Source organism: Carassius auratus, chromosome 45, assembly GCF_003368295.1.
Source record: "Carassius auratus strain Wakin chromosome 45, ASM336829v1, whole genome shotgun sequence".
NCBI lineage: Eukaryota > Metazoa > Chordata > Actinopteri > Cypriniformes > Cyprinidae > Carassius > Carassius auratus.
In genome coordinates, this window is record NC_039287.1 from 13,151,510 (window position 1) to 13,178,540 (window position 27,031).

At 37.2% G+C, this 27,031-nt stretch overlaps 1 protein-coding gene across 3 annotated transcripts; it reads left to right on the forward strand.

The window, feature by feature from the left end:
* LOC113063320 (mast/stem cell growth factor receptor kita) lies at positions 1-26,649 on the forward strand. Of its 3 annotated transcripts, none has more exons than XM_026233628.1 (21): positions 1-180; positions 4,114-4,371; positions 5,060-5,359; positions 6,746-6,885; positions 8,115-8,283; positions 8,413-8,599; positions 9,021-9,136; positions 9,618-9,732; positions 11,195-11,379; positions 16,417-16,523; positions 17,065-17,191; positions 17,647-17,751; positions 18,091-18,201; positions 18,288-18,426; positions 18,511-18,593; positions 19,361-19,491; positions 21,513-21,635; positions 22,834-22,945; positions 23,029-23,128; positions 23,272-23,377; positions 23,658-26,649. In XM_026233628.1, the coding sequence occupies exons 1-21, from the start codon at positions 126-128 to the stop codon at positions 23,829-23,831; spliced, it is 2,943 nt and encodes a 980-aa protein (XP_026089413.1). In that variant the 5' UTR covers positions 1-125; the 3' UTR covers positions 23,832-26,649. The 3 variants fall into 3 exon arrangements, with proteins under 3 accessions (XP_026089413.1, XP_026089414.1, XP_026089415.1); XM_026233629.1 differs by having other exon boundaries at positions 5,072-5,359; XM_026233630.1 differs by having other exon boundaries at positions 5,075-5,359.
* The last annotated feature ends 382 nt before the right edge of the window (positions 26,650-27,031 follow it).

Below are 27,031 nucleotides of genomic sequence, written 5' to 3' on the forward strand. Positions count from 1 at the left end.
GCAGAGTACAAGGTAGAAAACAACACTGGCCCTTTAAGATAGGAGTGCTCGCTCCGCTGGCGAACGTTCCGCGGTATTAGACCTCCAAGACTACCAACACACATGAGCTAGATGGAATTATAACAATGGAATATCATTGCGTTCTGTTTACTGTTCTGTTGCAGTTAATCGTTCAACCAGGTAGGGCGACTATTATCATCGGTCATTTTCTGGTCTCACTTTGCTTAGAAGAAAGAAAGTTGTTCATTAAGGAGTAGGGATGTACTGCACTTGCTCTATAGATGACAAGTACTGGGGCTGTTTAATGATTATTAGGCTATTAGAATATTAGGCTACTCAAAACGAGACGGATTGCCTTCAGAGAATAATGTAGGCTACCTGTTGCTTCTTACTTTGAACGAATTTAGATAAATGTAGGCTCTTTATAGAAGCACGATTTTGCCTGGTAACACTGGACTGCTCCATGCGTGTTCTCTTATTTTTCCACATAATGAAGCTCTCCATAAGGAGCTTTAGCACCTCGGGGCGCGTTCTGTCAGTTCAGAACTCCACAAGTTTTTGAAAATTAAGCATCCTAATACACCAACATTTCCACTGATAGTCCCAGTGAATCATATCCTCTTCCCTTACCATGTGGAGACTCACACCGGCAATTTAAGGGGTTACAGGAACCGATCATTGAAACAAGATATCGATCCGGAGAGGTGCAGGTGAGAATGTGAAGTAAAGCCGATCCTCGCGCGCTGCACTCAATTATTTATCACTCGGGAACGCGCGTGACTGTCTCGGCAACAAGTGTAGGAATAGGAGAAAGTCTGTTTTTTATTATTATTTATTTATTTTTATTGTTTCAGCTATTTTTATTAAGAGACGTGAAGGTGGGTGGTTAATAATCACGCTGATTTAATTTATAGGCTAGGCTACTGTTCGGATAAAAGGGGGAGTCGGGGTTCGACCCCTCCGGTTGAACCTCCCCCCAAAATGTTTCGAAACATATATTACTGCTAAAGCAACTTGTTTAAGTATCCAGAAAAGTATCACATTTTCAGCCGCAGCGCGTTCATTGAGAAGATATAAGCCATATAAACATGGGCATTTTTGTTTAGGACCAGTAACATAAGTGAACATAAGTGAAACAAGTGCTAGGCTATGTATTGTCTACGCTTGATTAAGCACGTCACGCATATATATATTAGCTACGAAAATGTTTTAGAAGTCTGTGGGTTTTGCGCGATAAACAAATTGAGCTCCATGGAACATCATATAAAATTTCTCAGAGATATAAGTGTATTGAGATTATCTGTAAGGTTAAACTTTGTTGGAACAGGCAGTTTTTTTATTATTATAATTATCCTATCAGCATGGACAGTTAGGGTTTATGTAAACGATCGGCAATTCCATGTAATTTCCTAAAAGCCAGGGAAGTTGGTTTGCATGCTGCAACCTATTTTTTTTTTTTTTTTTTTTTTGTTTGCACTTGTTGGCACCTCATGGACGTACCCTTTTAGATGGTCTTTTGTAGTGCTCAGATTATGGATGTTCTGAAAGATGCGGGGCTAGTCATTAGCTGGACTGCATCTGTTAACTAACCATTACCATGTGCTCAGATATTTATCCTTTTGTAACTCGTCCTTGGAAACAAACATATCACTTGTCTTTCATTTGCCAAAATAAAGATGTTTATTATATGGTAAATTTAAATTTCCCAAAAGGATCATAGCTTTCCCTTTTTTGGGGGGCAAAAAAAAAAAAATCAGTTGTCTTCCATCATTTAAATTCCACGCATGTCATTGTGTTTGGGGAATATGGGGTTAGCCTGAAGAAACTTGATAATCCAGGACTTTTGAAGAAACTTTTCAAAGATCAGGTTAAGGCTTAGCGAGGGCAATCCTGAACACATGCAGCTTTGGTGTTTTCGGCGTGAATCTGACTTTGCAACGCCAGAGGGCTTCAGTGCTCGAGTGACTATTTTGCATCGGGTTCCTTTTAACACATAATGCTTCGGGCTTTCAAATAACAGCCGTGAGAAATTCGTTTACATAGTTAATAGTCAATAGCTTTGATATGCACAGTCAGAATTATCGTAATTATGCCCAGAAGTCAATTTTCTGTTGGTGTATGAGAGTATCTATCTATCTATCTATCTATCTATCTATCTATCTATCTATCTATCTATCTATCTATCTATCTATCTATCTATCTATCTATCTAAACTGGAGAAAAAGTAATTTTGGGAAAACAGGTTGCGTCCTATCATCTTATCATTTGCTTATAGTGAGCACTTACATCACCTCTGTTCAACAACTCATAATGTTGTGGTAATGGTGCAATTTAGATAAAAGCTCCCTCTATGTGGTTTAAATATTTACAAAAAGAAACCATGAGGTGGAATGGAAGCCAGTGCCCCCAACCGCTTTCTATCACATTTTCAGAACCTAATAAAAAAAATAAAAAAACACTTCTAATCTTCTAATCTCAGTAGTAATAGATGAAAATGTCATATTTGTTTTATTGAACACATTTTCAAGACATTACCATTCACAAATTATCCCTTTTTAAAATATTTTCCTTTACATTTTTGTTGTTCCCAACTCTGTTTTAACTTAAAATGCCCCTATCATGGATTTTTGAAAATTAGCTTTCATGCAGTGTGTAACACAGCTCTAAGTGAATGAAAACATATTGAAAAGTTTTACATTTGAGAGTGCGCTGTGTCTATAAAGTTATTGTCTCTCAAAAAAAAGAGTCCTGAATCATTGAAAGAGTAATTTTTACGTTTATTTTTTTCGCGATGGTCTGAATGAAAATGCAAATTCATTCTTTGCCACTAGGTGGCGCTTTTGAAGGGGTAAAAACAGCTGTTTCCCCAGGTAACCGCTGAACACAAATCAGCACTGCACTCACTAACACTGCTTTTTATCAGGCATTACAAGCATGTTGAAATGAAAATGATACTAATCGGACCAATTACCGCAGATTAGCGTAATGCAAAAGAGGGGTTTGGAAAAATGAATCGTTAAACAAATCGCTTGGGAGTTAAGGTAAAGGTGAAAGGTAAAAAAATAAATGCATACTATAAGACGATGAAAGTGTTTTTTAAACTTGCATGCATGTTAGCCTGTTGTTGGGGATTCCCAAAGCCAAAATATGAACCTTTCATAACCCATAATAGGGGCACTTTAAGGGCCATGATTGCCTCAATCCATCAAAACCAGCTGCAGAAAGCAATGACATCTAAAAACTGTATTTACCAGTCACTAGAAACCAGGAGTGGACATGATTGCCACTACATAATCTTTAAATATCCATGCAATTCTTTACCTGCCAAACAGGTGTTTACTTGTCCTTTTGCCCTTTGCTCACTGTTTGCTCTCCCTCCTTTTATTTTTAATATTTAAAATAATATTTAATACCCAGACTTAACACACACATAAATAAATTGAATAAATTGCCTATAAATTGTAGATAAAATAATTTATATAATCAGCTGAAGTTTTACCATCATGCTACATACATTTTGTCAGTTGGATACTTTTTCACTTTTTATTCCTTATTTTCACCATTCTTCCAGTCATGTGGGGAGGGGGACAATGAATGCTCTTTTGTTAGATTAAAACTCCCATCCGTTGCCTTTAAGGGTTGTAGCTGTATAAGGCAATGCAGAACTTTGCATGGAGAATGACGATATAATTAAATCTAGAATCTAACACAACCGAGGAGGGTCAATAAATCTTAAGAGCTTTGTCTGAGCTTTTGCCATTTCTAGAAAAACTGCTATTAGAGGAACTTGGAAGACTTATTTCTTTGGATTTGTTGAGTTGTGAAACTATTTCACAGTCTTAACTGTCATTTATGCAACCTGAGAGGGCTTTGATTTGTTTGTGTGTTTAAAAATATGCTTGATATATTCTGTATATCAAGTCAAATACATTTGACATAATGCAGTGCAGACTGCAGATGTACAGTACCATCTTTACATTGACTCTTTGCTGCAACGCTCACATTTACATTTTATATAAAACAGGTCCCATTTACCCTTAATAATCTGCTCTCAATGTTAAAAATTGTTATCTTCCACTTGTGCACCATGTTCACTTACTTGTTTCCTCTCAGCCAGGTCCAGGCCCACTATCACCCCAGAAGGACCCCAGCTCACAGTACCACTGAACAGCGACTTCAGCTTGCACTGCCAGAGTGACGGTTCAGTGCGCTGGTTGCGAGAAGACCGTCCCACACGGATCCTTAAGGAACAAAGACAGGGTCAAGTGACAGTTCTTAAAGTGAACAAAGCAGGCCCACAACACATGGGCAAATATTCATGCCGTGAAGAGGCATCTGGTGAAAAGAGCTCCATCTATGTGTATGTAAAAGGTAAGTGAGCCTTTTGCATTCGTGAGTCGGGATTTTAAAAGCATGTAATAAATTGTCTGGGTTGAATTATATGTCTGTAGGGCAGTATTTAAAAAATCGTTAACCCTTCTTTGTGTCTTAGTGTCTATCTATTATGCATGTGAGTGCAGCTTTAGTATATTATATATGTGCTAGTTTTGTACAAGCTCGGTATCAACCAACAGTATAATAGTAGAACTAGATAGAAAGTATGTCTGCACCATTACATGTGCACTTTCTAACACTTTTCATGCTTTGTTTATGTCTTTCTCTCACGCTCTCCCTCTCTCTTTGAACACAATCTCCAGCATCTCTCATCTTCCTGTGTGGTTTCCTTTTTTTTGCCAAAAAGATACTTTGGGTGCCAACAGATGCCCAAAATACCTACAAACAGCTCTCTATATTCACTAGTCACCTGCATGACCTTTATTTATACATGATTGTAATCCCAAATAATAAACTAATTAAATTGATCCTTGGCAATTTTGGCAGTTGACACTAATTTTACTAATTTGAACACTGCAAGTGTGGGTTATTTGTATTTGTTTATTAGGTATGATGGAGGGTAGTTTTTCACTTTCAACCTTTTTATGACACTCACTCTCTTTCTCTGAGCTTTAATGTCATGATCTAAGCTCCCTTGGTTGTGTTTCATTGGTTTTTGATTTAGCATTCCTCTCAGCAGATCCTGAAAATCCCTTCAGGAGGAACATCATGTTTGACTTTGTTGCGGGAGAAGGAGAAACAACCACGATCCCATGCTTGGCCACAGACCCACATATGACAGACTTGCACCTGCAGAAATGTGACGGACAGTCCCTGCCCAACAGCCTACGATATTCATCCAGTATTGAGACAGGCATTACACTGGAAGATGTCAGGAAGGACTTTGAGGGATGTTACGTCTGCGTCGGGACTCTGGAAGGAAACACAGTTAAATCTGGACAATATCAACTCAATGTTCGCCTCGGTGAGAAAGAAAAGCAGAGACATGAATATTAGGGCTGTCAAACTTTAAAAAAAAATCAATACAACTGTTTTCAATATTGATAATAATACGAAGTGTTTCTTGAGCAGCAAATCTGCATATAAGAATGATTTCTGAAGGATCATGTGACACTGAAGACTGGAGTAATGATTGCTAAAAAATTCAGCTTTGCCATCAAATAATTGAATTACATTTTTAAATATATTAAAGAGAAAGTTCTCTAAAAATGAAAATTACCCCATGAATTACTTACCCTCAAGCCCTCCTAGGTGTATGTGACTTTCTTCTTTCAGACAAATCCGATCAAAGTTATATTTAAAAAATGACCTGACTCTTCAAAGCTTTGTAATGGCAGTGAGTGGGTGTTATTTTTCAATAGTCCAAAAGAAGTCCAGTAAAGCGCACCCATCCATTATAAAAAAAACGTGTCCCACACGGGCTGAATAAATGCCTCCTGAAGCAAATCAATGCATTTTTGTTACATAAAATATCCATATTTTAAACTTTATAAACAGTTATATATAGCTTCTAACTGTTGAACGTGCATTCACAATAGATTACTGTTCTGGTGGATGATGTAGGCGTAATGTAAGGTCAGGTGAGAATATGCTAGTCTCGTGGGAATCAGCGTTTGTTTACAGGTGCAAAGGAAGCAAAGTTTCCTTACTTTAGCAAAGGAAAACCAGTCTCCTCTTGGCTTATATCAAACAGATTTTATTTACAAATCTTCGTTTTGTACTTCTAATTCATAAACAGTGTTTTGTTTTGCTCTCTCTGCTGCGCTTCCACATTCATCACTTCTCACCGGACCTTACACTGCATCCTATGTCATCCTCAGGAACAGCATTGTAGGCATGTACAACAGTTAGAGGAAGCTAGAGATTACTTTTTATGGTGGATGGATGCATTTTATTTGACGTCTTTTGGACTATTGAAAAATAACATCTATTCACTGCCATTTTAAAGCTTGGAAGAGCCAGGACATTTTTTTAATAAAACTCCGATTGGATTCGTCTGAAAGAGGAAAGTCATGTACACTTAGGATGGCTTGAGGATAAATAGAAAACGGTTATTTTAAATTGCAATAATATTTTATAATATTATTATTTTTACTGTATTTTTGATCAAATAGGTATTTCAAACATTGAAGTTTGCAATTCATTGAGATAAAACCGATTAAATAATCACCATATCATGTCATTTATTTTTATTAAAAAATGTCATCAGTTGCCTCCCCTAAATATAGCTAAAGGACACATACAGACTCTAGGCACAGGCATGTGCATGTTACTCCAATGTAGCTTGCTCTTTCTTTCCCTAAACCTTCCAGCTGTGTTGATATAATGCATCATGCTTCTTTGCTTTTAGTTCCAGACGTGCCTCCTGTGATCACACTGGGTCAGCCTCTGAAAGTGCTGCTCATCGTGGGGGAAAAACTCTCTCTATCCTGCAACACCTCAAATGTCAACAGTGATATCACAATCAGGTGGAAGGCTCCACAAGGAGTGGTAAGAACACTCTCACAGCCTAACCAGATCTCACCTGTTTACCTGAGCACATCTGTGGTACTGCATGACATTCTTCCTGACCACAACACACACATATATAATGTTCAAACTACAGACTTTATTAAACACTACAACAGTTTCAGTCGAGTAAATCCAATGTTTACAAAAGCAGACTACAGAGTTAGTGCACATCTCAGTTATCCTACTTTATGTGATAATGTGTACCCATGATCAATTTAGTGTTTGTAGACTGAGACTGAGAATTTAAATGTTGTTTGAACTTGATATTAGGCCCAGAGGCAAATTGGATCTTGTGTGGTTTAAGGTGCTCCTCAAATTCTATATGATCATATATTTACACAGCAGAAGAATACGGTTGTCAGCAGGGTTGTGTGTCATTCGGATTTGAATTGAGAAAGCCTTTTAAATTCCAGTTCAAGTTTTGAATTTTAAATTAAGCTTAACGTTTTGGAAGCAAATACGATGCAGAAATGCAAAGTAAGTAGTATATTTCATTTAAAATATAATAAAAATAAATTAAAATTCAACAGTAATTTAAGAAGGAAAGAAAGAAACAGATAGAGCTAGAGAATCAGATAGACATACAGATTGAAAGGGATATGGATGGATGGATAGATACAGACAGACAGATGGAAAGAGATGGAAATAGACAGATATATAGAAAGACAAACAGATAGAGAGTCATATAGACAGATGGATTGCTAGATAGATGGCTAGACAGCTAGCTACACTAGATAACTACTGTAGGTAGATAATAAATTCCCGTAAATGCATTACATTTGTTATATTTTTTGAACTTTTTTTTTTTTTTTTTTTACTCGCAATCCTGTATTTATATCAATATTGATTGTCATCTCTGTTTTAGAGCGCTATATATGTTGTGTTCAAACACGGTTCATTTTAACGCGAACCGAATTTTATAACTAAACTTACTCCCTTAAATTTTCAGCACTCACAACTGTATTAATGTCAAACGTGTGCTGTGAGAACACAACATACATAAACATATCTTCAGTATTGTATCAAGACTCCACTGGCATCAAAGACTGTTATTTGAGAGATGATCGACTCACTTCGTTTCATATAAAGAATAACTCACTTACACATACACACAACCACAAGCACCTTACCCAAGACAGTGTCTATGCTTCATCTCTTCATAGTTGAACAATCAGCTTGGTGTCTGTTTTCCTTTTGCATGTGCCAAGCAACCGTCAATGCAGCAGTTCTCAAGCATCCTGACCAAGCCCAGTTCTTACCTGAGGAACACCACCCTGAACCTGGGGTCTGTGACCATGCAGGATGCAGGGAGTTACAACTGCGAGGCCAGGAACGAAAAAGGGACCAGTGCAAAGACCGTCTGGGTTGAAATCTATGGTAGGTCTCTATTGTTTCAAAAAACATTTTCAATTGAAAAAATAATTATATGACTGTTTATTAATACGTCTCAATGGCTATGCCGTTTAGAAAAAATAAAAACATTTTTTTATGTGTTTGTGTGTGTAGAGAAAGGCTTCATTAACCTTACAAGTGTGAATAACAGCACTAAGAGAGTGCGTGCTGGAGAAAGTCTGTCCCTGCATGTGGCAATGGATGCTTACCCGAAACCTCATGCATTTTCCTGGAGCTACAGTGGTGTAAAACTTACCAACACTACTGATCATGTCATTACCAGGCACTCACATGGGAATAGGTATTATTTTGTGACATTCTGATTACAAACATTTTTTGTTTTTTTCTGCATATTAATTATTAGGAATGCACAATATTTTGGTATCATATTGGTTATTGCTTATATCTACCTTTACCATTTAAGACTACCTTTACTGTAATGTAATGCTCACTTAAAGTTAATATTTAAAAACACTAATAATTTAAAAGCATTGTTAAATGGAATCTTCAGCAAATCTCTCAATATGTTTTTTTATACTATACATTATTAAAAAAATAATGTTTTGAAGTCTAAATTTAATTTGTGGCATTTAAACTGTGGAATTTTTTCCCCATTTTTTTTAGAGAAACTACTATAGAATTTTCAGTTTTCAGAAATTTTATATCAGTGCCATCTCCATTTATTTACTGAGCTGAAATGTTTCTTTCTCTTCTTTCAACAGGTACACCAGCGAGCTGAGGCTAGTGCGTCTCAAGGTGTTAGAAAGCGGCGTTTACACCTTTTCATGCTCAAACCGAGATGCAACAGTTCATCAAACATTCAAAGTCCATGTCATAAGTGAGTGAAACTTTTAATGCAAATGGCAAATATTTGGATTTTCCAGAATATAATCTATGTGATCTATGAGTTTTGTGTGTATTCTGGTTCAGAAGTGATCAGTCATATTTCTTGAGCATTGTGCTGGATGAAAGAACTAAGTAAGACCCTGGCTTAAAGTCCACTAACAATAGTAGAGGCTGTGTTAAAACAGATAAGAAAAGCCTGGCTTTTTTAAGACTGAAAATAAGACATTTGTCAAGCCATTTTCTTGTCTGTGAGATTTACTGATAAACGGCCAAAATTGTATTGCTTTATGGCTAATCAATGCCACTTAAGCCATATTTTAAAATAATTACATAATAAGTATACTCTTATTGAATAAGTAACATCAATTTGCATAATAAGTATGCAAAGTAATCCCAAATAAGACAGCTGTACAAGCCTCCATCCCACTAACCAAGATGGTAAAACTGACCCTGAACCGATCTTTGCCTGTTAGGTAAACCACAGATTGTGTACCATGAAGGGCCGATTGATGGACAGGTGCGCTGTGTGGCTGAAGGTTACCCCACTCCTCAGATCAAGTGGTATTACTGTGACCAACCCCATTCAAGGTACGTGTACTGTCTTTCTGCAGTTTTGTAATTTTTAAATACACCCACGGGTACATACAATGGGCTCTAAAAGTTGCTTTCAAAAATGAGCGGCACCTCTCTTCAGCAGCGTTAATGAATTAGCCTCTCTGAGGATAAGTTGTGACATAGCATGGATTAGCTACTAACCGCTAACTTGATGTTTGATGACTGGACAACAAGGCTTTAGCCTATTATTGATAGGGATAAGCAATTTGACTCTGTCATGACTGTGACATCACATAAGCGATTGGCTGCCATCAGTAATGTGACAGCACCCAACAAAAGGGAATAAGTGGCTTCCAAGGGGCTGTTTATTCTTGAATAAAAGTGTTGACAGGACACCTTAGCATGGTCTTAGTCACAAGCTTTCCAATCAATTCTTCATGATGATCAAATCCGATCAGGATAGCATGCCCTGCTTCAATTAGTGCGCATAAACATGTAGTGCAATGTGTTTTTTTGATCTTGTTTGTGCCTTGGTGTCTGTCATCAGCTTGATGGTTTTCTCACCGAACAGACATTCCTTTGTTGAGAAACTGTTGAGAAGTTTTAACCATGCTAAATAATGTCATTAACGATAAAGCTCAGTAACAATGTGACGGAACAAGAATGTAAACCAGTTGAGATTATTTGTTCTGGCTTTATATCCCAAGCTAACTTTTAACTCAGTTGCACTCATACTTAATTTAAAGCGAAAAGAGAGAGGGAAAAAAATATCGGAGAAACAAATAAATCAAAGCACTCGATGGCAGTACGTTCCACTCTGATGTTTTAAATAAAAGAGCCCTTGAGGTCTGTCACTTTGCTGCCTGTTATTTTGCTTTCTTAAGCAATAAGCTATTTTCACACAGTAAAAACCTGCCATAGCCACTCAATGCAGTGAGAGATGCTTATCACATCCTTATCGTATTATATGTCTTGATTTGCACTGTCCCTTCACATTTGATCTAAATGAAATCCAAAAATATCTTCACACATTCCAGCCTTATCAGCTAATTGGTGCATTTTATTCCAAAGAAAAAATGTTAGGCTTCATAATCTTTAATCAAAATGTAGTAACCGGCTGTTCCTGTAATGTAAAATGGATTATAGGAGATAAAAGGTAATGTATAATATAATAAAAATGTTAATACTATATAAATAATATGAAAATAACACTGGTTTTATGGCTATTAATTATATATATATATATATATATATATATATATATATATATATATATATATATATATATATATATATATATATATATATATATATATATATATATATATATATGTACACTTTGCCTTTGTCCTGTACATTGTTGTATTTTTCTTATTATTTATATATACATTTTTTACATAAATCCTTTTATGCAGTATTTCTAGAATGGTTCAACGTATATGTTCATGAGAAGTGCGAGACTCAGAAATGATGAGTTTGTTGCATGCCTCCTCAGGTGCTCCAATTTGCTGAATGCTACTCAGGAGGAGGAGGATGTTGTCACTGTAACCATGACAAATCCTCCCTTTGGGAAAGGCACAGTAGAAAGTCGTATAAACATCACCAAGAACAGTTACTCCACCCTTGAATGCGTGGCATCTGCCAATGGAGAAATTGTTTACACTCTCTTCTCTATCAGCGGTGAGCAAATAACCTCCCAAATCACACACGCACACACACACCCCTTCAGACAATGACTGAAGACTTAAGTTAGTAATTATTAAGTCTCAGCCTCAGAAAACTCCGCCCACAAACTGCCAACCGTCTGTTTGCTGACCCTGTGATCCATATTTCTCAACTGGAAGGCACTCTGGAGGCTATAATACACTGGGTAAAACCTAAAAACCTAGTGACTGGCTACATCAACATTTTTTTAATTGGTCTGATTGAATTTATGAAATTAAATTCACACTAATTTAATTTGGCCAATTGAAACATTTAGATTTGATCACTTGTTCACACAAATTCAGTTAGGCCAATAGAAAAATTTAGAAGTGATCAGTCAACAGAAACATTTGAGTTGGAGAGGTTTAGAGTTTTTTAAAGTGTTTGATTGGCTGACTTTATGCAACTTCTGAAAGTAAGGGCAAGCAGGTTGTTTTTTGCTTGAATATGTCTGAGATTTGGTTTAGTTGACAGGTTTATGAATTCGGACACTATTTCTTTGTTGTCCATTTGCATACACATGGCCATCAAATCAATACTGACCCAGTGTCCAGGCTGTGCTCATTTGCCACAGGTCTGGTTGTGTATCTTAGTTCATTTGTCCTGGCTAATAGTAAAATATTATGTCAGTTTTGTTGGCCTGTATGTCTTTGTTTTTTTCTTCCATTGTTGACTCTTGAAGGTGTGTCTCAATCCGCTCCCTAGTTCAAGTAGTCAGTGCATTGGCCAGAGAATCAGCCATTTCTAGGGACGTCAAACAGACGTAGCTTTGCACTGAAACACTCACAGAAAACATTATAAAATCAAATAACTTCAGCTGCTTAATATATGCACTTACTGGAAATGTTCTTTCAATGCTCAAAGTAATAAATAAAAAGTTCTTGTGACGAGTGAGGCGGGGCCGAGAGCCATGGGAATGGAGTGAGGCCGGTGATGTGAGTAATAATGAGCATCACCTGTGCACCACACTGGACTCGAGTCCCACGGAGGAGCTCGGGAAGGATAATAGGAGGAGTGACGACAGTGAAGGAAGAGAGAGGACAGGGCCTGGACTTTGTTTATGTTTGTGTGGCAGTCGTCCATGAGGGGCTGCCACCTTTACTTTCCGTTTTGTTCATTTATTTTATAAGTAAAGTTTTATGTACGAATGTTCGCCGATTGCCACCTCCTTCCTCCTTCTTCCAACTACAAACTGCTTCACAGTCCTGTTTTCTAAGATTTATTTTTTTATTTCTAATCAAAGCGGAGCAACAGTTTAGCACTGAGTTTTGCATTGACATGCTAATATTTACATTAGGCATTTAATTTAATTTATTAGAACAAATGCAATAATATCTTCCATTATATATGTAGAATACCATTTAAAAGTGTAGGGTCAGTAGGATTTCTGAAGGATCATGTGACACTGAAGACTGGAGTAATGATTTAGCTTTGCATCACAGGAATAAACTGCATATAAAATATATTAAAACAAACTGTTATTTTTCAAATTGTAATGAAATTGTACAGTTTTTTATTTTTTTTACTATATTTTGAACGATTAGTGCTGCCTTGGTTAGACAAAAAAATAAAAAAAGATACTTGGCACTGTACAGCTACAACGAAGATGAAGAATTTTGACCTTGAGTCAAAATCTGTCAGTTCATCTTATGCACATCCTAGAAAACCCAGAAGAGACCTCGACCCAGGTGCTTCTAGTTTCCCAGGAATAGTTAAACAACCAAACAAGAGGAATCACATCTCCTCACATTCAATCCAACTGTGTTTTTTCTACTGGCTGCATGAGGAAATCTAAACCAGCTGCCAACTCGCAGGTCGTCAGTCCTGCTTCAGCTCAGACTTTTTGGATAAGACGAGATAACAGCAGACTATTATATAAACAGAGGTGCTGAGTTTTAGCCCTAATCTTGTTTCTTTTGTAAATCTAACATTACCAACTGTTGAGGATTATCTCCTCGGTTTAGGGGGGTACCATTTGGTGTGCTGCAAACATATCCCAGTTAGTACTGGTATTATTTTTAAGCACAGAATGGTTAACAAAAGGTCACCCACATCCAGTTTGGTTTGTTTCTGGTACATTCATTTTTATCTTCATTGGGTTTTGGTGCAAGTTGTTGGCTACATTGTCTGTTTCCCTGCATTTTCTCAACTAAATTAGCCTTAAGTAAAAGAAACCCTAGCTGCACGTTGACCTTTTTGTAGAGTCCATCAGGAGTTAGACTGGAGGTTTTGAGAGTATGGACTGAATCTGCTGCCTCAGGAAAGCATGTTAGCTGGGAATTTGTTTAGAGTCTCAAGGTTGACTCCAGTAGGTCCAGGAAAACCAGTGGGACGATGAGCCTTAGGCTAGACTGTTAAAGCTGTTCTTCCTCAACTGAGCGAGATGCAAAAAAATGTCAGTTGTTAAGATGTTGATGTTGATTTGTGAGGGACTTGATGGTATGCTTGGATGCAGTGCGATGATAGATGGATGGACGAGGAAGGATGGAGGGCGAGAGAGAGAGGGAGACAGAGGGGGGAACAGAAGAGGACTGTGAAAGCCAGTGGCAGGTTTATAAGGGATTACTTCCTGCAGAGTCTGCATTCTTTGATTTGAAATGGAGAGAAAGCTTCTTATAGCTTAAGAGCTTACTACACCGTTTAGAACAACGCAGAAAAACAATAACACACCACGCATGAACACATACACACACCTTACTAAAACAACACAACTAGACTTTGAAAATGTGAATAGAGCGAGTTACAAATATCTTAATTACAGAGTTTGAGCTCAATGCATCAGTGAGGATTATTCACACCTCATGAAATACAAGCAATTATGACATAAACCCACTGTGAGGCACTTATTTATTATTACATTCTACCAGTGTAAACACGGGTTTCACTTCGATGTCCATATGGAGTGCAGTAATCATTTTTATTTCAGTTGGCACTCTGGCTTAAGTCCCAAGACTATCATCAGAGCTGCTGTGGTTTTCTATGTTAACAGAATTGATCCTGAGGGATGAACCATGGGTATCGATTATCCATCGATGCCTGTCGCAGATTACCTTGTTCACACAAGCACACTGTAAATAGCAGTGATTTTCAACCAGAATCAATAAATGTTTAAATTTAATTAATCTCAGGGTTTTGCTGTAATCAAAATAAATGATCATTTATAATAATAAAATAAACATTAATAATGAATTTTTTTATATATATATATATATAATGAAATGTAATATTTATTAATGTAGTTGTGTTAATTGTAATATAAGTATTAATGGTAACATGAAATGATATATACTGTGAGTTAAAAGAATGCACAATATATAGGGAACATATTGGTAAAGTAATAAAAGTAAATTATAAATGTCATAATATCAGTAATTAATATATTGTGCATTCCCTTTTTTAACTCATAATGGATATCGTTTAGCCATACCATTAATAATATTAATATAATTGTTCTACTATTTATTATAATAATACAATTAATGATAATGCTAAATTATATCCATTAGTATTTAAAAACAGAGATGCACAATATATTGACACATTTTGTAGTTTTCAGCAGTTTTTTATTTCATTATTTTTTGTGGATATAATTTTGTTTTTTGTTTTGTTTTGTTTGCTTTGCTTTTAGTAAAACATTATTGATTTATATTGTATGGAATTTATTATTTAATGGTCATGACATGAAAAATAATCATATCGGACAGAATTTGAAAGGGGTCATATGATGTTGCTAAAAATAACATTATTTTGTGTATTTGGTGTAATGCAATGTGTTTATGTGGTTTAAGGTAAAAAAAAAAAAAACTTCTATATATTGTACATTATTGCTTCTCTGAAACGTGATTATTTTTATAAAGCTCATCAGTCTAAAAAGCAAGGTGTGCTCTGATTGGCTAGCTATCCACTGCATTATGATTGGCTGAATACCTCAAGCATGTGACGGAAATGCTACGCTTCTCACCATACTGTCATGACTTCTCCCGGCACAAACAGAAAAAAAAAAAAACCAATAAAACCCATTACAAACGAGCCATTTGTTGCATCCAGTGGGGACATAATTCCTGATTATAATGACTTACACATTGTGTTGTGTATCGTGCTGCGTAAACCATGTCTGCATTTGTGATCGGAGAAACGACAAACAACAAGCCCTACTCAACACTGCTCAAAACGTGTGTTTGAATGATCAGTGGCAAAAAATAAAATAAAATGTACTTACATGCTACTTGTAGGCTAGTCTGCAGGTCCAGGAAACAGTCCTCCATAAAATGCAATTGCGTAAAATTGCAGCAAACATATCTGACGTCTGGACTCTGCTTCATCCACGGTGAAAGCCACAGTGCAAAGTTGAGGGTTTTCCTCAGCGACTAGCACAGATCAGCTCTAGGCATGACGAAGTGGATATTGTCCTCTACTGGGAGGCCAAATGAAGTTGTTTCGCTTTGACAACGAAACACACAGCATCGCAACTACATGGCGGCGGCGGCAACAGTGGTGGATCTAGAGATTTATCCTGGGGTGGCAAAGGGGTGGCATGGGGTTTTAGGAGATTACTCGTGATTTAAAATGCTACGGTTTTCATTGAATGTGTTTTGTTCTCTACACTACAGTCCATGTGAGTCAAACGTGCAGTGCTTGTGCATCACCAGCTTATGACACCGCGGCAACAGCAAGATTTAAAAGATACGCCTTCTTTCTTTGCAGGAATATTTGGGTGGTGTTATGCAAACCTTCCCACACAATGACGTAGACGTGGGGGCATGTTAACATGAGCCGTTTTAGGGGGCGTGGACAAGTCTTAACTTTTATCTTTATTACAGATCTTCTTTATGAACCAAGAGCTTGTAAAACTCCAAAGAGAAAGTAAAAATGTAAATCGCATCTTATGACCCCTTTAATATGGAAGTATGCCTAGATCAGAAGGAACACATATCTTGTTTGCTGTTGATAGAGTACATATGTCATGTTCTGCATGTTTCTGATGACAGCTGTATGTTAATTTAATCTTTACAGAGAACACTGTTGCTCATGAACTTTTCACTCCGTTGCTCATCGGTTTTGTTGCTGCGGCTGTTATCCTTGTTCTCATCCTGATTGTGCTGTCCTACAAGTACATGCAGGTAAAGTGTCATTCATTTTATAACTTGTGTTCCTGCACAGAAAGTGCATGCTGACTTATTGAGCGAATTCAGTAAATATACAAAATTTAACTGTTTAACTCCTCACCCTATTAAAGCAATAAAATATTGTAACATGTATTGTTATTCTTGTACATCCTGTTTTTGGTTATTTGATATTAAACGTGATACTCAACGCAATTTACCTGTCACACCTGGAATCCCTCCCACACTTCAGGGGAACTTTGGAACAAAACACACTCAAGGAAATTATTTACTTAACATGCCATAAGACTTGATGTTTCACCATGCAATTTTGCACTGTTGGACACAGGAGCAATCAGTGATATATACACGCACACACATAAAATTACTGTTCACATTGTTGTTTGAATAACAACAATGTTTACATGTCATTGCTATTAGTGGACTCTTATTACTTTTGTCTATGAGAGCACCTACACTTGCAGTAACTGGATCTAATGTAAAAGGTTGTTTTGTTTGTCTGGAAACTTCGCTCATTGCTTATTTCTGTCTCCTACAGAAACCTAAATACCAAATACAGTGGAAAGTCATAGAAGGTATCCATGGAAATAGTTATGTGTATATTGATCCCACCCAACTTCCATACGACCACCAGTGGGAGTTTCCCAGAGATAAGCTGCGTTTTGGTGAGTTAAGTTCCTGAATCTGTCTGCTTTGACTTGTCAAACTTCATAAATCATATTCCATTTTTTTCCACATTTCTTATGTTTGAGCATTAGGTTTGGAAAGGTTTACAAGGTTTAATGTGCCAGAAATGCCTTTTGAATTATAACGCTTGCTTCTTTTCATTGGTAGTTACACATTTTGTGACACATGATAGCTGGTGCCTTGTGACATAAAATCATATCTTCCCCATAAAGGAGCAGCCATATCCGTCAACAAACAGGATCTAACAGGATCTTGCATATCCCGCTTCCCCACAAGCCACACCTCCTTGATTCAAAAACAAGTCAATGTTCAAGCTAAAAGCTGGTTTTGGAATAGTTTCCAGACGCTTTGACTGTTAGCAACTGTATGAGGGAAAAGTGAAATCGATGCTGTGTCAATTTTCTGAATCCCTTTTGCTTCCCCGCATTCCAAGGAAAAACTCTTGGATCTGGAGCGTTTGGGAAGGTGGTGGAGGCCACTGCATATGGGATGTCCAAAGCAGACACTGTGATGACCGTAGCTGTGAAGATGCTCAAACGTGAGTGAAAAGCAACAGAAAACATGTTCATAATCTTGTGAAATATGAGTATCATAGTAACACCACGGCATGTTTAACTGGCATGTTTATTTAAGCAAATAAGGCGGTGCGCATACACAAACCTGTGTGATGAGAAGAAAGGAGGTTAAACATTTCCAGTAACCCACGATTTTTGGTTCCCAAAACATAATGAGAATCAAACCAAAACATCTGTATAATGTTTAAAAAAAAAATTCCAAAGCAATAACCAAAGGGGAACCTACACTAAACATTAGGAGAACATTCAGTTTTTTCCACTTTTATTTATGCTTTTATTTTTTTTGGTGTTTTGTCCCGCAGCAAGTGCCCATGCCACTGAGAAAGAGGCTCTGATGTCAGAGCTGAAGGTGCTTAGTTATCTTGGCAACCATATTAACATTGTCAACCTGCTAGGGGCCTGCACTATTGGAGGTAAGAGGCTAAAGCTAAATATAGTTTTTCTAGGTTTTTCTGTGTGTATTGTGTTTTCTTCACTGCTGGACTGGTCTGCTGCACAGGTCCAACTCTAGTTATAACGGAGTACTGCTGTTTTGGTGACCTGTTGAACTTCCTGCGCAGAAGGAGAGAATCCTTCTACTACACTACACTGGGAGAAGACTCTTACTATAGAAACGTCATGCTGCAGCAAGAACCAAAGTAAGTATAATCAGTGTAGTTTGTGAAGTTTGATCGTTTGAAGTACTTGTCGGTTCACTAAAACAAGTTTGTATTTGCTTACAGTGAGACCAGGAATGGATACATGACCATGAAGCCCTCTGTAACGGGAATTCTGTCCTCAGAAAACCGAAGATCAATTAATAAAGGTTGGATCAGTGTCTCTTTTTTTGTCTGTTCTCTTGTCACTAATTATCATGTCATCTTGTGTTACCCAAAGTCTTTTTGTTTTGTTTTGTCTTGTGTCTTCTCTTCTAGTCTTGGCTGCCCTTATTTCTTCCTGTTCTTGTCTTCTCTTCTTATTTCACCATGTCTCATTTCTTCTCATGCTTTATCTTTTATCTTCTCAACTGGCTTCTTCTGTCTCATCTTGTTCTTTTTTGTCTCATTTTGTCTTTCTTTTTTATTTCTTCTTGTCTTCTCTTAATCTTCTCATCTGTTTTATTTCATCGTTGTACACCTCTTTTTGTCTCATATTGTCTTCTCTTTTCTTGTCTGTTGTCTTCTCATATCAACTCGTCTCGGCTCATCTCTTCTCATTTCATCTCATCTCTACTGGTTTTGTCTTCTCTTCTGGTCTTGTCTGCCATTGTCTCTGCCATTGTTCTCATCTCTTCTCACCTTGTCTCATCTCGTCATGCCTTCTCTTTCTTATCTTATCTTCTCATCTATCTTGTCTCTTCCGTCTCAACTCATCTCTTTTTGTCTCATTATGCCTTTCCTTTCTACATCCCATCTCTGTTCATGCCTTCTCCTTTCTCATCTTGTCTCTTCTGTCTCATCTTGTCTTGTCCCTTCTTGTCTGTTGTCTCATCTATTCTCCTTCCCTTTTCTTTTGTTGTCTCTCCTTGTCTGCTGGCTTTTTTGTCTCATTTTGTCTTTATCATCTTCCTAAATGAATTTGTCAACCCTTTAGGTGATTCATACAGTGATTCGGATGCCGTTAGTGAGATTCTGCATGAAGATGGCATGACTCTGGACACTGAGGATCTTCTTAGCTTCTCCTACCAAGTAGCCAAAGGGATGGATTTCTTGGCCTCCAAGAACGTAAGTGTTTGCGTTCTGTCTCTCTGACGGATACTGAGGTTTATATTCCGAGTGTTTGCAGTAATCCCATACTGCAGATCTACCCACTCTTCCTCTACAATGCCACAGGCTCACATTTCATTACCTCTGTCTAGTCAAAGATAGGGTTACACAAGGTCACACACAAACGCATACATGTTGTCAAGCACATGTACACTCATTCATTGAGGATCATGCTGAGAAATATCACATTTCCCCACATGGTCAGCAGGTCCAGTATTCAGTTTAGGGAAAGAACACTAGATTAGTTTTCTGTCAGTGAATTCATTTTAACACCTCTATGCTAACTTAGGACACTTCTTTGCTAATGAGGTTTTGAATATTGGCACGGGTATTGTAAATATCTGAGAGTTTTGACGGTCCTGACCCCTGACACATAAGAGCAATTTTAAGCAAAACTTTTAAGACAAGTCAGTTCACTCTGTGGTCATTGTGGTGATGCCTCTAGGCCACTCATTCCTATGCAGGTTACATGCATACAAGTACATGTTTATATCTGCTTGAATTGCGAATGGCTAAAATCTCAAAAGCTGTCATTACATGTAATTACAGATGCATCTCAATAAATTTGAATGTCATGGAAAAGTTTATTTCAGTAATTCAACTTAAGTTGTGAAATTCAGTGATCAGTTTGTGGCACTGCCCAAGTGTTATGGAGACCCAGGTGACTTTAACAGTGGCCTTCAGCTCATCTGCATTTCTTTGGTCACTTGTGTCTCATCTTCCTCTTGACAATACCCAAAGATTCTCTTTGGGGTTCAGGTCTGGTGATTTTGCTGGCCAGTCAAGCACACCAACACCATGGTCATTTAACCAACTTTTGGTGTTTTTGGCAGTGTGGGTAGGTACCAAATCCTCCTGGAAAATGAAAAAAGCTGGTCAGCAGAAGGAAGCATAAAGTGCTACAAAATTTCTTGGTAAATGGGTGCAGTGACTTTGGTTTTCTAAAAACACAATGGACCAACACCAGTAGATGACATTGCACCCTAAATCATCACAGACTGTGGAAACTTAACACTGGACTTCAAGTATCATGGGCTATCAGCTTCTCCACCCTTCTTCCAGACGCTAGGACCTTGGTTTCCAAATGTAATACAATACTTGCTCTCATTTGAAAAAATGACTTTGGACCACTGGCCAACAGTCCAGTTCTTCTTTTCCTTAGCCCAGGTAAGATGCCTCTAACGTTGTCTGTGGTTCAGGAGTGGCTTTACAAGAGGAAAATGACAACTGTAGCCAAATTCCTAGACACTTCTGTATGCCATGATCCCAGCCTCAGTCCATTCCTTGTGAAGTTCACTCAAATTCTTGATTGGGTGTTGCTTGACAATCCTCATAAGGCTGCAGTTCTCTCGTTTGGTTGTGCATCTTTTTATTCCACACTTTTTCCTTCCACTCAACTTTCTTTTTACATGCTTAGATACAGCACTCTGTGAACAGCCAAACTCTTTGGCAGTTAATGTTTGTGGCTTACCCTCCTTGTGAAGGGTGTCACTGATCTTCTGGACAACTGTCAGATCAGCAGTCTTCCCCATGACTGTATAGCCTAGTGAATCAATCTGAGAGACCATTTTCAAGGCTCAGGAAACCTTTGCAGGTGTTTTGACTTGATTGGCTATTTGGCATGTTACCATATTATAATTTGTTGAGATAGTGAATTGGTGGGTTTTTGTTAAATGTGAGCTAAAATCATCACAATTAAAAGAACCAAAGACTTAAACTACTTCAGTCTGTGTGCATTAAATTTATTTACATGAGTTTCACAATTTGAGTTGAATTACTAAAATAAATGAACCTTTCCATGATATTCTAATTTGTTGCACCTGTACATTTAAAAAAAAAATCAGCAGGACAGTCTGAGCTTCTTTAGCTCACACCATGCTTAAAACAAGTAGTCCATTCCTATAGCCAGTTTGCTTTAATACATTACATATTACGTATTATGTATGCTGACCTATAGTTCTGCATGTGTGTTTATGCAGTGTATTCACAGAGACCTGGCAGCCAGAAACATTCTCCTTACCCAAGGCCGAGTGGCCAAGATCTGTGATTTTGGACTAGCCCGGGACATCACTACTGACTCAAACTATGTTGTTAAGGGCAATGTAAGTATTAACTGTCATTAAATGTGACATAAACAACTTCAATAATTATTTTATTTGTAGATTTTCTCCGCTTGGTTTTACAAGTAAATAGACAAGCGGACATGCTTCTTTAATGCATACTATGTGTGTTGGATGTGGTTTATTCAAAACAAAATGAAAATCATCACTTTATAAAACAAGAGCTTTTATCCATGTTGAGACATGTACCAGATATTAACTACCCAAATGTCACACATTGGCAAGAGGTTATTTTCAAGAATTTGCATAAAGCAGTCAGAGCTGAGTGGGCAGCACTCTGACACTGTGGTTGTACCCTGAGTTCCTGATCCTGCCTCCCTTTCTTTCTCCCACTTCACTTCGTATCAGTTTTATACTATCCTATCTCAATAAAGGTCAAAATGGCAAAAAAAAATAAAATAATGTAATTTGCATGAAAAGAATGCTGTTTCTGGCTTCTACTACAGATACTTCATTTGCATCTAAATTATCTAAAAGAAGCCCAAAGCAACAAACAGTCATGAAAAACTTGGTCTATAGTGTTGATATTATTTGAGCCAGCATTCTTTTTGTATATTTATTAGTGCTGGGCAAAGATTTTATAATGATAACATTTTTTACCGCGATTAATCACATTACTGTCTGTGATTAATCACAATTATTCTAATTGTTATGCACAAACCTAATAATGCATTCTAAAGTAGTGTATTGTGCTTTTTTTTTTTTTAAACTAGACCTACTGCTATATGAACAAAAGTATAATAACATTTGGTTTGTAAACACTTTAAACAAATAAGGTGCTTTTTACAGCAGTTTTCCCTTTACATATAGTAGCAGTTCAAATATTTACTGTAGCCTCGTGGGACCCATTGCAGAAGAGTGTGGCACAGGACAACACTTGATTAGTTATGTATACAGTTATGTATAGATCAATGAGTGTGAGCGCTGAGCACACCAGAGTGCAGATCTTCTGATACATGATGCATTATTGCGTGAATATTTCTGAGCGGCAAAAATGAAAGAGCTGTAAAGCAATATATTGTGAGAGGAACGTGTGTTACCGTGTCCCATACGACTCAAAATAATAAACCAATAAATAAAACAATATAAAATATATTGAAAATAATTTTTATGCTAGCCAAAGACTGAATGTTCAAGAAATGTGCTGTTTGTACTATGTGCTTTCATCTTCTCTGTGCAGGCTCGTCTCCCAGTAAAGTGGATGTCCCTCGAGAGCATCTTTGAGTGTGTGTACACCTTTGAGAGTGATGTCTGGTCATATGGTATCCTTCTATGGGAGATCTTCTCTCTCGGTGAGTTAAACCTATCTTACCTATTATATTGACTTGGTATGATATACTGTTTTAATCTAAATACTGACACTCTGCTTCTGTAGGGAGTAGTCCTTACCCGGGTATGCCTGTGGACTGTAAATTCTATAAGATGATCAAGGAAGGATATCGAATGGAGTCACCAGAGTTTGCCCCGAGTGAAATGTAAGTCTGAGATGTAATTAGTAAAAATTTCTTCCTGCGGGAAAAAAAAAAAAACATGTCAAGATAATGGCATAATTTACCATGTACACACCCTACAACACTGTTCCTTATAATATCAGCGCTGCTGTGTTTTTGTGTTTCAGGTACGAGATCATGCAGTCATGCTGGGATGCTGACCCCTTTAAAAGACCTTCATTTAGCAAGATAGTGGAGAAGATTGAACAGCAAATCTCAGACAGCACCAAACATGTATGTCTTCCTTTATGTTCTTTAGCTCTCAGATCAATGTAAACATGGAAGGGTCACTGCCATTCTTTAGTAATTTATTTTTCTTTTATTCTTTAATTCATTCTTTTTATAATTTATTTAGTAACTTTTTTATTGTTCTAAAAAGAATTTGAATTTCAAAACAAGAAGGTATAATTTGGTATAATATGTATATTTTCAAAACAATATTACCAACTTGAATACAAAGTATTTTTCTAAGAATGCATGTTTTAAACATAATTTTTACCTTTCTCCTCTTCAGATTTACTTAAACTTCAGCTCCAGGTTGCCTGTGGCACCAGGGTCCCGTGAGGAGTCAAGTTCTCATGTCCAGCGGCTAAACTCAGTCGGCAGTCACAGCACCACCACTCAACCCCTGCTCTCCAGCAACGATGTCTATTTGGAAGGGACGAGTCCACGTCACCCTCTGGTCTGAAGATCCAATTTTCAGCAAAAAACAGGCATTCTAGCAGATGCCTTTCACTTCTCTTTGCCCTGGCTAAGCATCATTGTAGCTGTCTTACATAAATGAGGACTTTGGTGGGAAACACTGATCATAAATCTCTTTTTGGATCCAAGAGCAGTCATATTCTTTCCATTCACCTTTCTCACAGATTGTGTATATAAGCCCCGCTGGCAGAAAGGACAGTGATGGAGTGCATTCCTATGAACATTTCATGTATTCCTTGGAATTGTGGGATATTTAGAATTTTTGAGAGAGCTAATTATCAATGCTGGTATCATTCCATGGTACTATATCTCCAACATATGTCTGCAGGAGGACTGAACTTATTTTCTATAAAATTATTTTTGCTTTATTATATGGGATATATATAAACACAGTAGTGCTTCTTTTGCTAACTGTCAAGTCTTTACAAGTGACAGAAGTCAATCAGGCTGATTCAAGTCCGGGACTCGATGACATCATCACAGTGATAAACAATGGAAATGAGACTTTCCCAAAACATCTCTGTTTGACATGATTGTCATGACTGTCAGTAGCAAAAGTGTCTGTCGTGAGCATTAACTAGTTATTTTATTTTCTTATCAACTATTTGGCAGGTCATTCCACTCATAAATTCAAATATCAACCACATAAAAGGCCACACTATTTGGAAACTCTATGTATAAGCAGCAATAACTTAGCATTGTAACATTGACTGCATGATCATGTTGCGGCGCAAGCCAAAAACAAGCTACTTATTGCATGTTGTGTTCAGGATAGTATTTTGTCAGTTGGCAGCTGAAACTGTTTCTGTTTAAATAGACCAAATTAAGGTGCATTTCAGTTCACTGTCAGGAAAGGTGTTGAGACACGTAGAGGCAATTCATCAATCACAATTCTTGGTTTACTTTAAACACTCAGTGAAATATTGGTTACATAGCAGTATTATATTATTGGCTTTCGTTGTGTTTTTCCTTTCATCCAGGAAGTGTAATTTAGGAGCGCAAAATGATCCAGGCAAGCAGTAATTCAAGCTTGAGGCATCAAACTTTTAGACAGTGTTTCTTTTAGGGACCACAGTAGACCGTTTCTTCCACTTCTCCCATGTGCTTTAAGGAAAATATTTGGGAAAGAATATTTATTTGTATGGCACAGGCATAGCTTTCTTTGTCATATTTGAAATGCTCCTTTGAGCAGTTTAACTCATGATGTGGTTCCGTGATGATGAACTGTACAAGATCAGTAGCTTCTGTAGCATTGGTTCTGTTCTTTATTCCAGAGTGATTCCACTTAGTTTTTGCTCCATGAAACTGGAAGATATATCGAGTAGTGTTCTTTTTGTACATTTGTAAATGTTCTGCTTCCGTTATGTCCATATATATTTTGTGCATAAAAATTAAGGTGGGGTTTGGTAGTTTCAAGTAGAGACTGCTCTGAGATTATGTCGTCGCTCTGCTTTCTCATGTTTGTGGAAATTGCGGGTTTTCGTTTCCTGCAGACTTGACTCAGTTTTGTCTGATTTCTACTTACCACTTCAACTGTTGTGCCTGAAATGTTCTCCCTGCTCTCTAGCCAATGAGAATCGTGCTATTGAAGGTTGAGCCAATTGAAAGCTGCCGCTGCTGTGTAGAAATGGGTGCCAATGGCTTCTTGTTCTCTGTGGGAGTAGCCAATTAAGGATCTGCCAGTAGAAGGGTGGCTTTCAGATGGAGGACAAAAAGAGCGGCTTTCTGTTACTTAGATGAGCCAATAGGATTCTCATTCCACTGCCAAAGGGAAACGGGCAGAGTATTTGGTCTGAATATGAGCTACAAACTGAATGATTCAGTCGACACCAACAGCAGAAGTCAGAGCCGTCCAAACATCAGTAGTCCGGGGCGGGCACTCAGTCAGTAGCTCATTCCGCAGGTCTCCCTCTGTTCTTTGTGTCCAGCTGCTTCCTCCAGCGGATGTCTCACTTCCACAAAGTCTCAGTCGGGGAGATCTAACTCAGCCCGTCTCCCATCTCTACTGCTCACCCCATCCTTCTCGCCACACTGGAACATTGTTCCTGATGGCACTGGCTTTCGCTTCCATTTGCGCTAATGTGTTTTGCGTGTCTGCGAGAGCGTGTATGAATGTGTAAATGCAGGTCATTTGCTGTTAAAATACCAGAGCACTGATGGGTTCCTCTAGTAGAATGACTTTAGTTAATGAACTTCAGTTGTTTGAATTATAGTGCTGAAGCAAATGATGTTCAGCCGCAAATTACTTACCATCACTGTTTGTTCTTTTCTTATATGTGAATTATATATATATATGTGTGTGTGTGTGAATCATAATGTTGCTTCTTGTTTTGTTATCACGGTACGTTCTCTCATGTGCTGAAAAGATTTTTGTATGTTACAGTTTGTCATTTCCAGTTTATGTAACTTGACGTGATCATCTTCTGTGGTTATTTTGCCTCGATTCATTTATTCTTAAGTGCAGTTTTCAGAGACACAGACAGTACAGACAGATATATATTTAATGTTATATTAAACGTCATTTGTCGTTTCACTATTTTCAGTGATTGTATGACCGATAACTGGAGGAACATATGTGAAAACTAAACACAGACGGTCCAGGAATTCCATTTGTGACTGCATAGTCAATACACAGGTCTCATACACATTTTTAAATGATTAAAAGGTTTTTTGGCCCCTGGAAAGATTGTTTGTTTAATCTATTTTATTGTATATTTATTTTACAGTTTTTATTTTAAAGACGTGCAGATTCTGTGTGTAGCTCTTGTTACTTCAGTATGTAAATAAATAAATAACTGAAACCATGAATCTTGGAATGATTAAGATTATTAGCTTCAAAATAAGCAAAATAACCGATGATCTTCGAACAAATAAATACAAAATAATAAAAAGTAAAGTAAGAAAAGTTAAAGAGTGCTTTGAGGCATCACTTTGAAAACAATGAATGTTCAGAAAAGGAAAAAAAAAAAATGAAAATGGAAATGAAATAAACAAATACAAAAAAATATAAAGTAATCATTAAAATAAGGTTTACATTATATTATTTTATATAAATGCTGTCTGTTTTTTGAAGAGGGAATCATATATGACAGCAATTTTTCAGTAAAATTAAGCAAATTCATGCTGTTAACAGTGTGTCCCATTTTAGTATATTCTTGAAATAAATACTATCAGTCGGTATCTAAT

Excerpts from the sequence above, each read along its gene's own strand:
- LOC113063320 (XM_026233628.1), top strand. The coding sequence starts at position 126 with ATGGAATATCATTGCGTTCTGTTTACTGTTCTGTTGCAGTTAATCGTT. Across the intron at positions 181-4,113 it reads GCAGTTAATCGTTCAACCAG|CCAGGTCCAGGCCCACTATC; the intron begins GTAGGGCGACTA and ends GTTTCCTCTCAG. Across the intron at positions 19,492-21,512 it reads ATTTCTTGGCCTCCAAGAAC|TGTATTCACAGAGACCTGGC; the intron begins GTAAGTGTTTGC and ends GTGTTTATGCAG.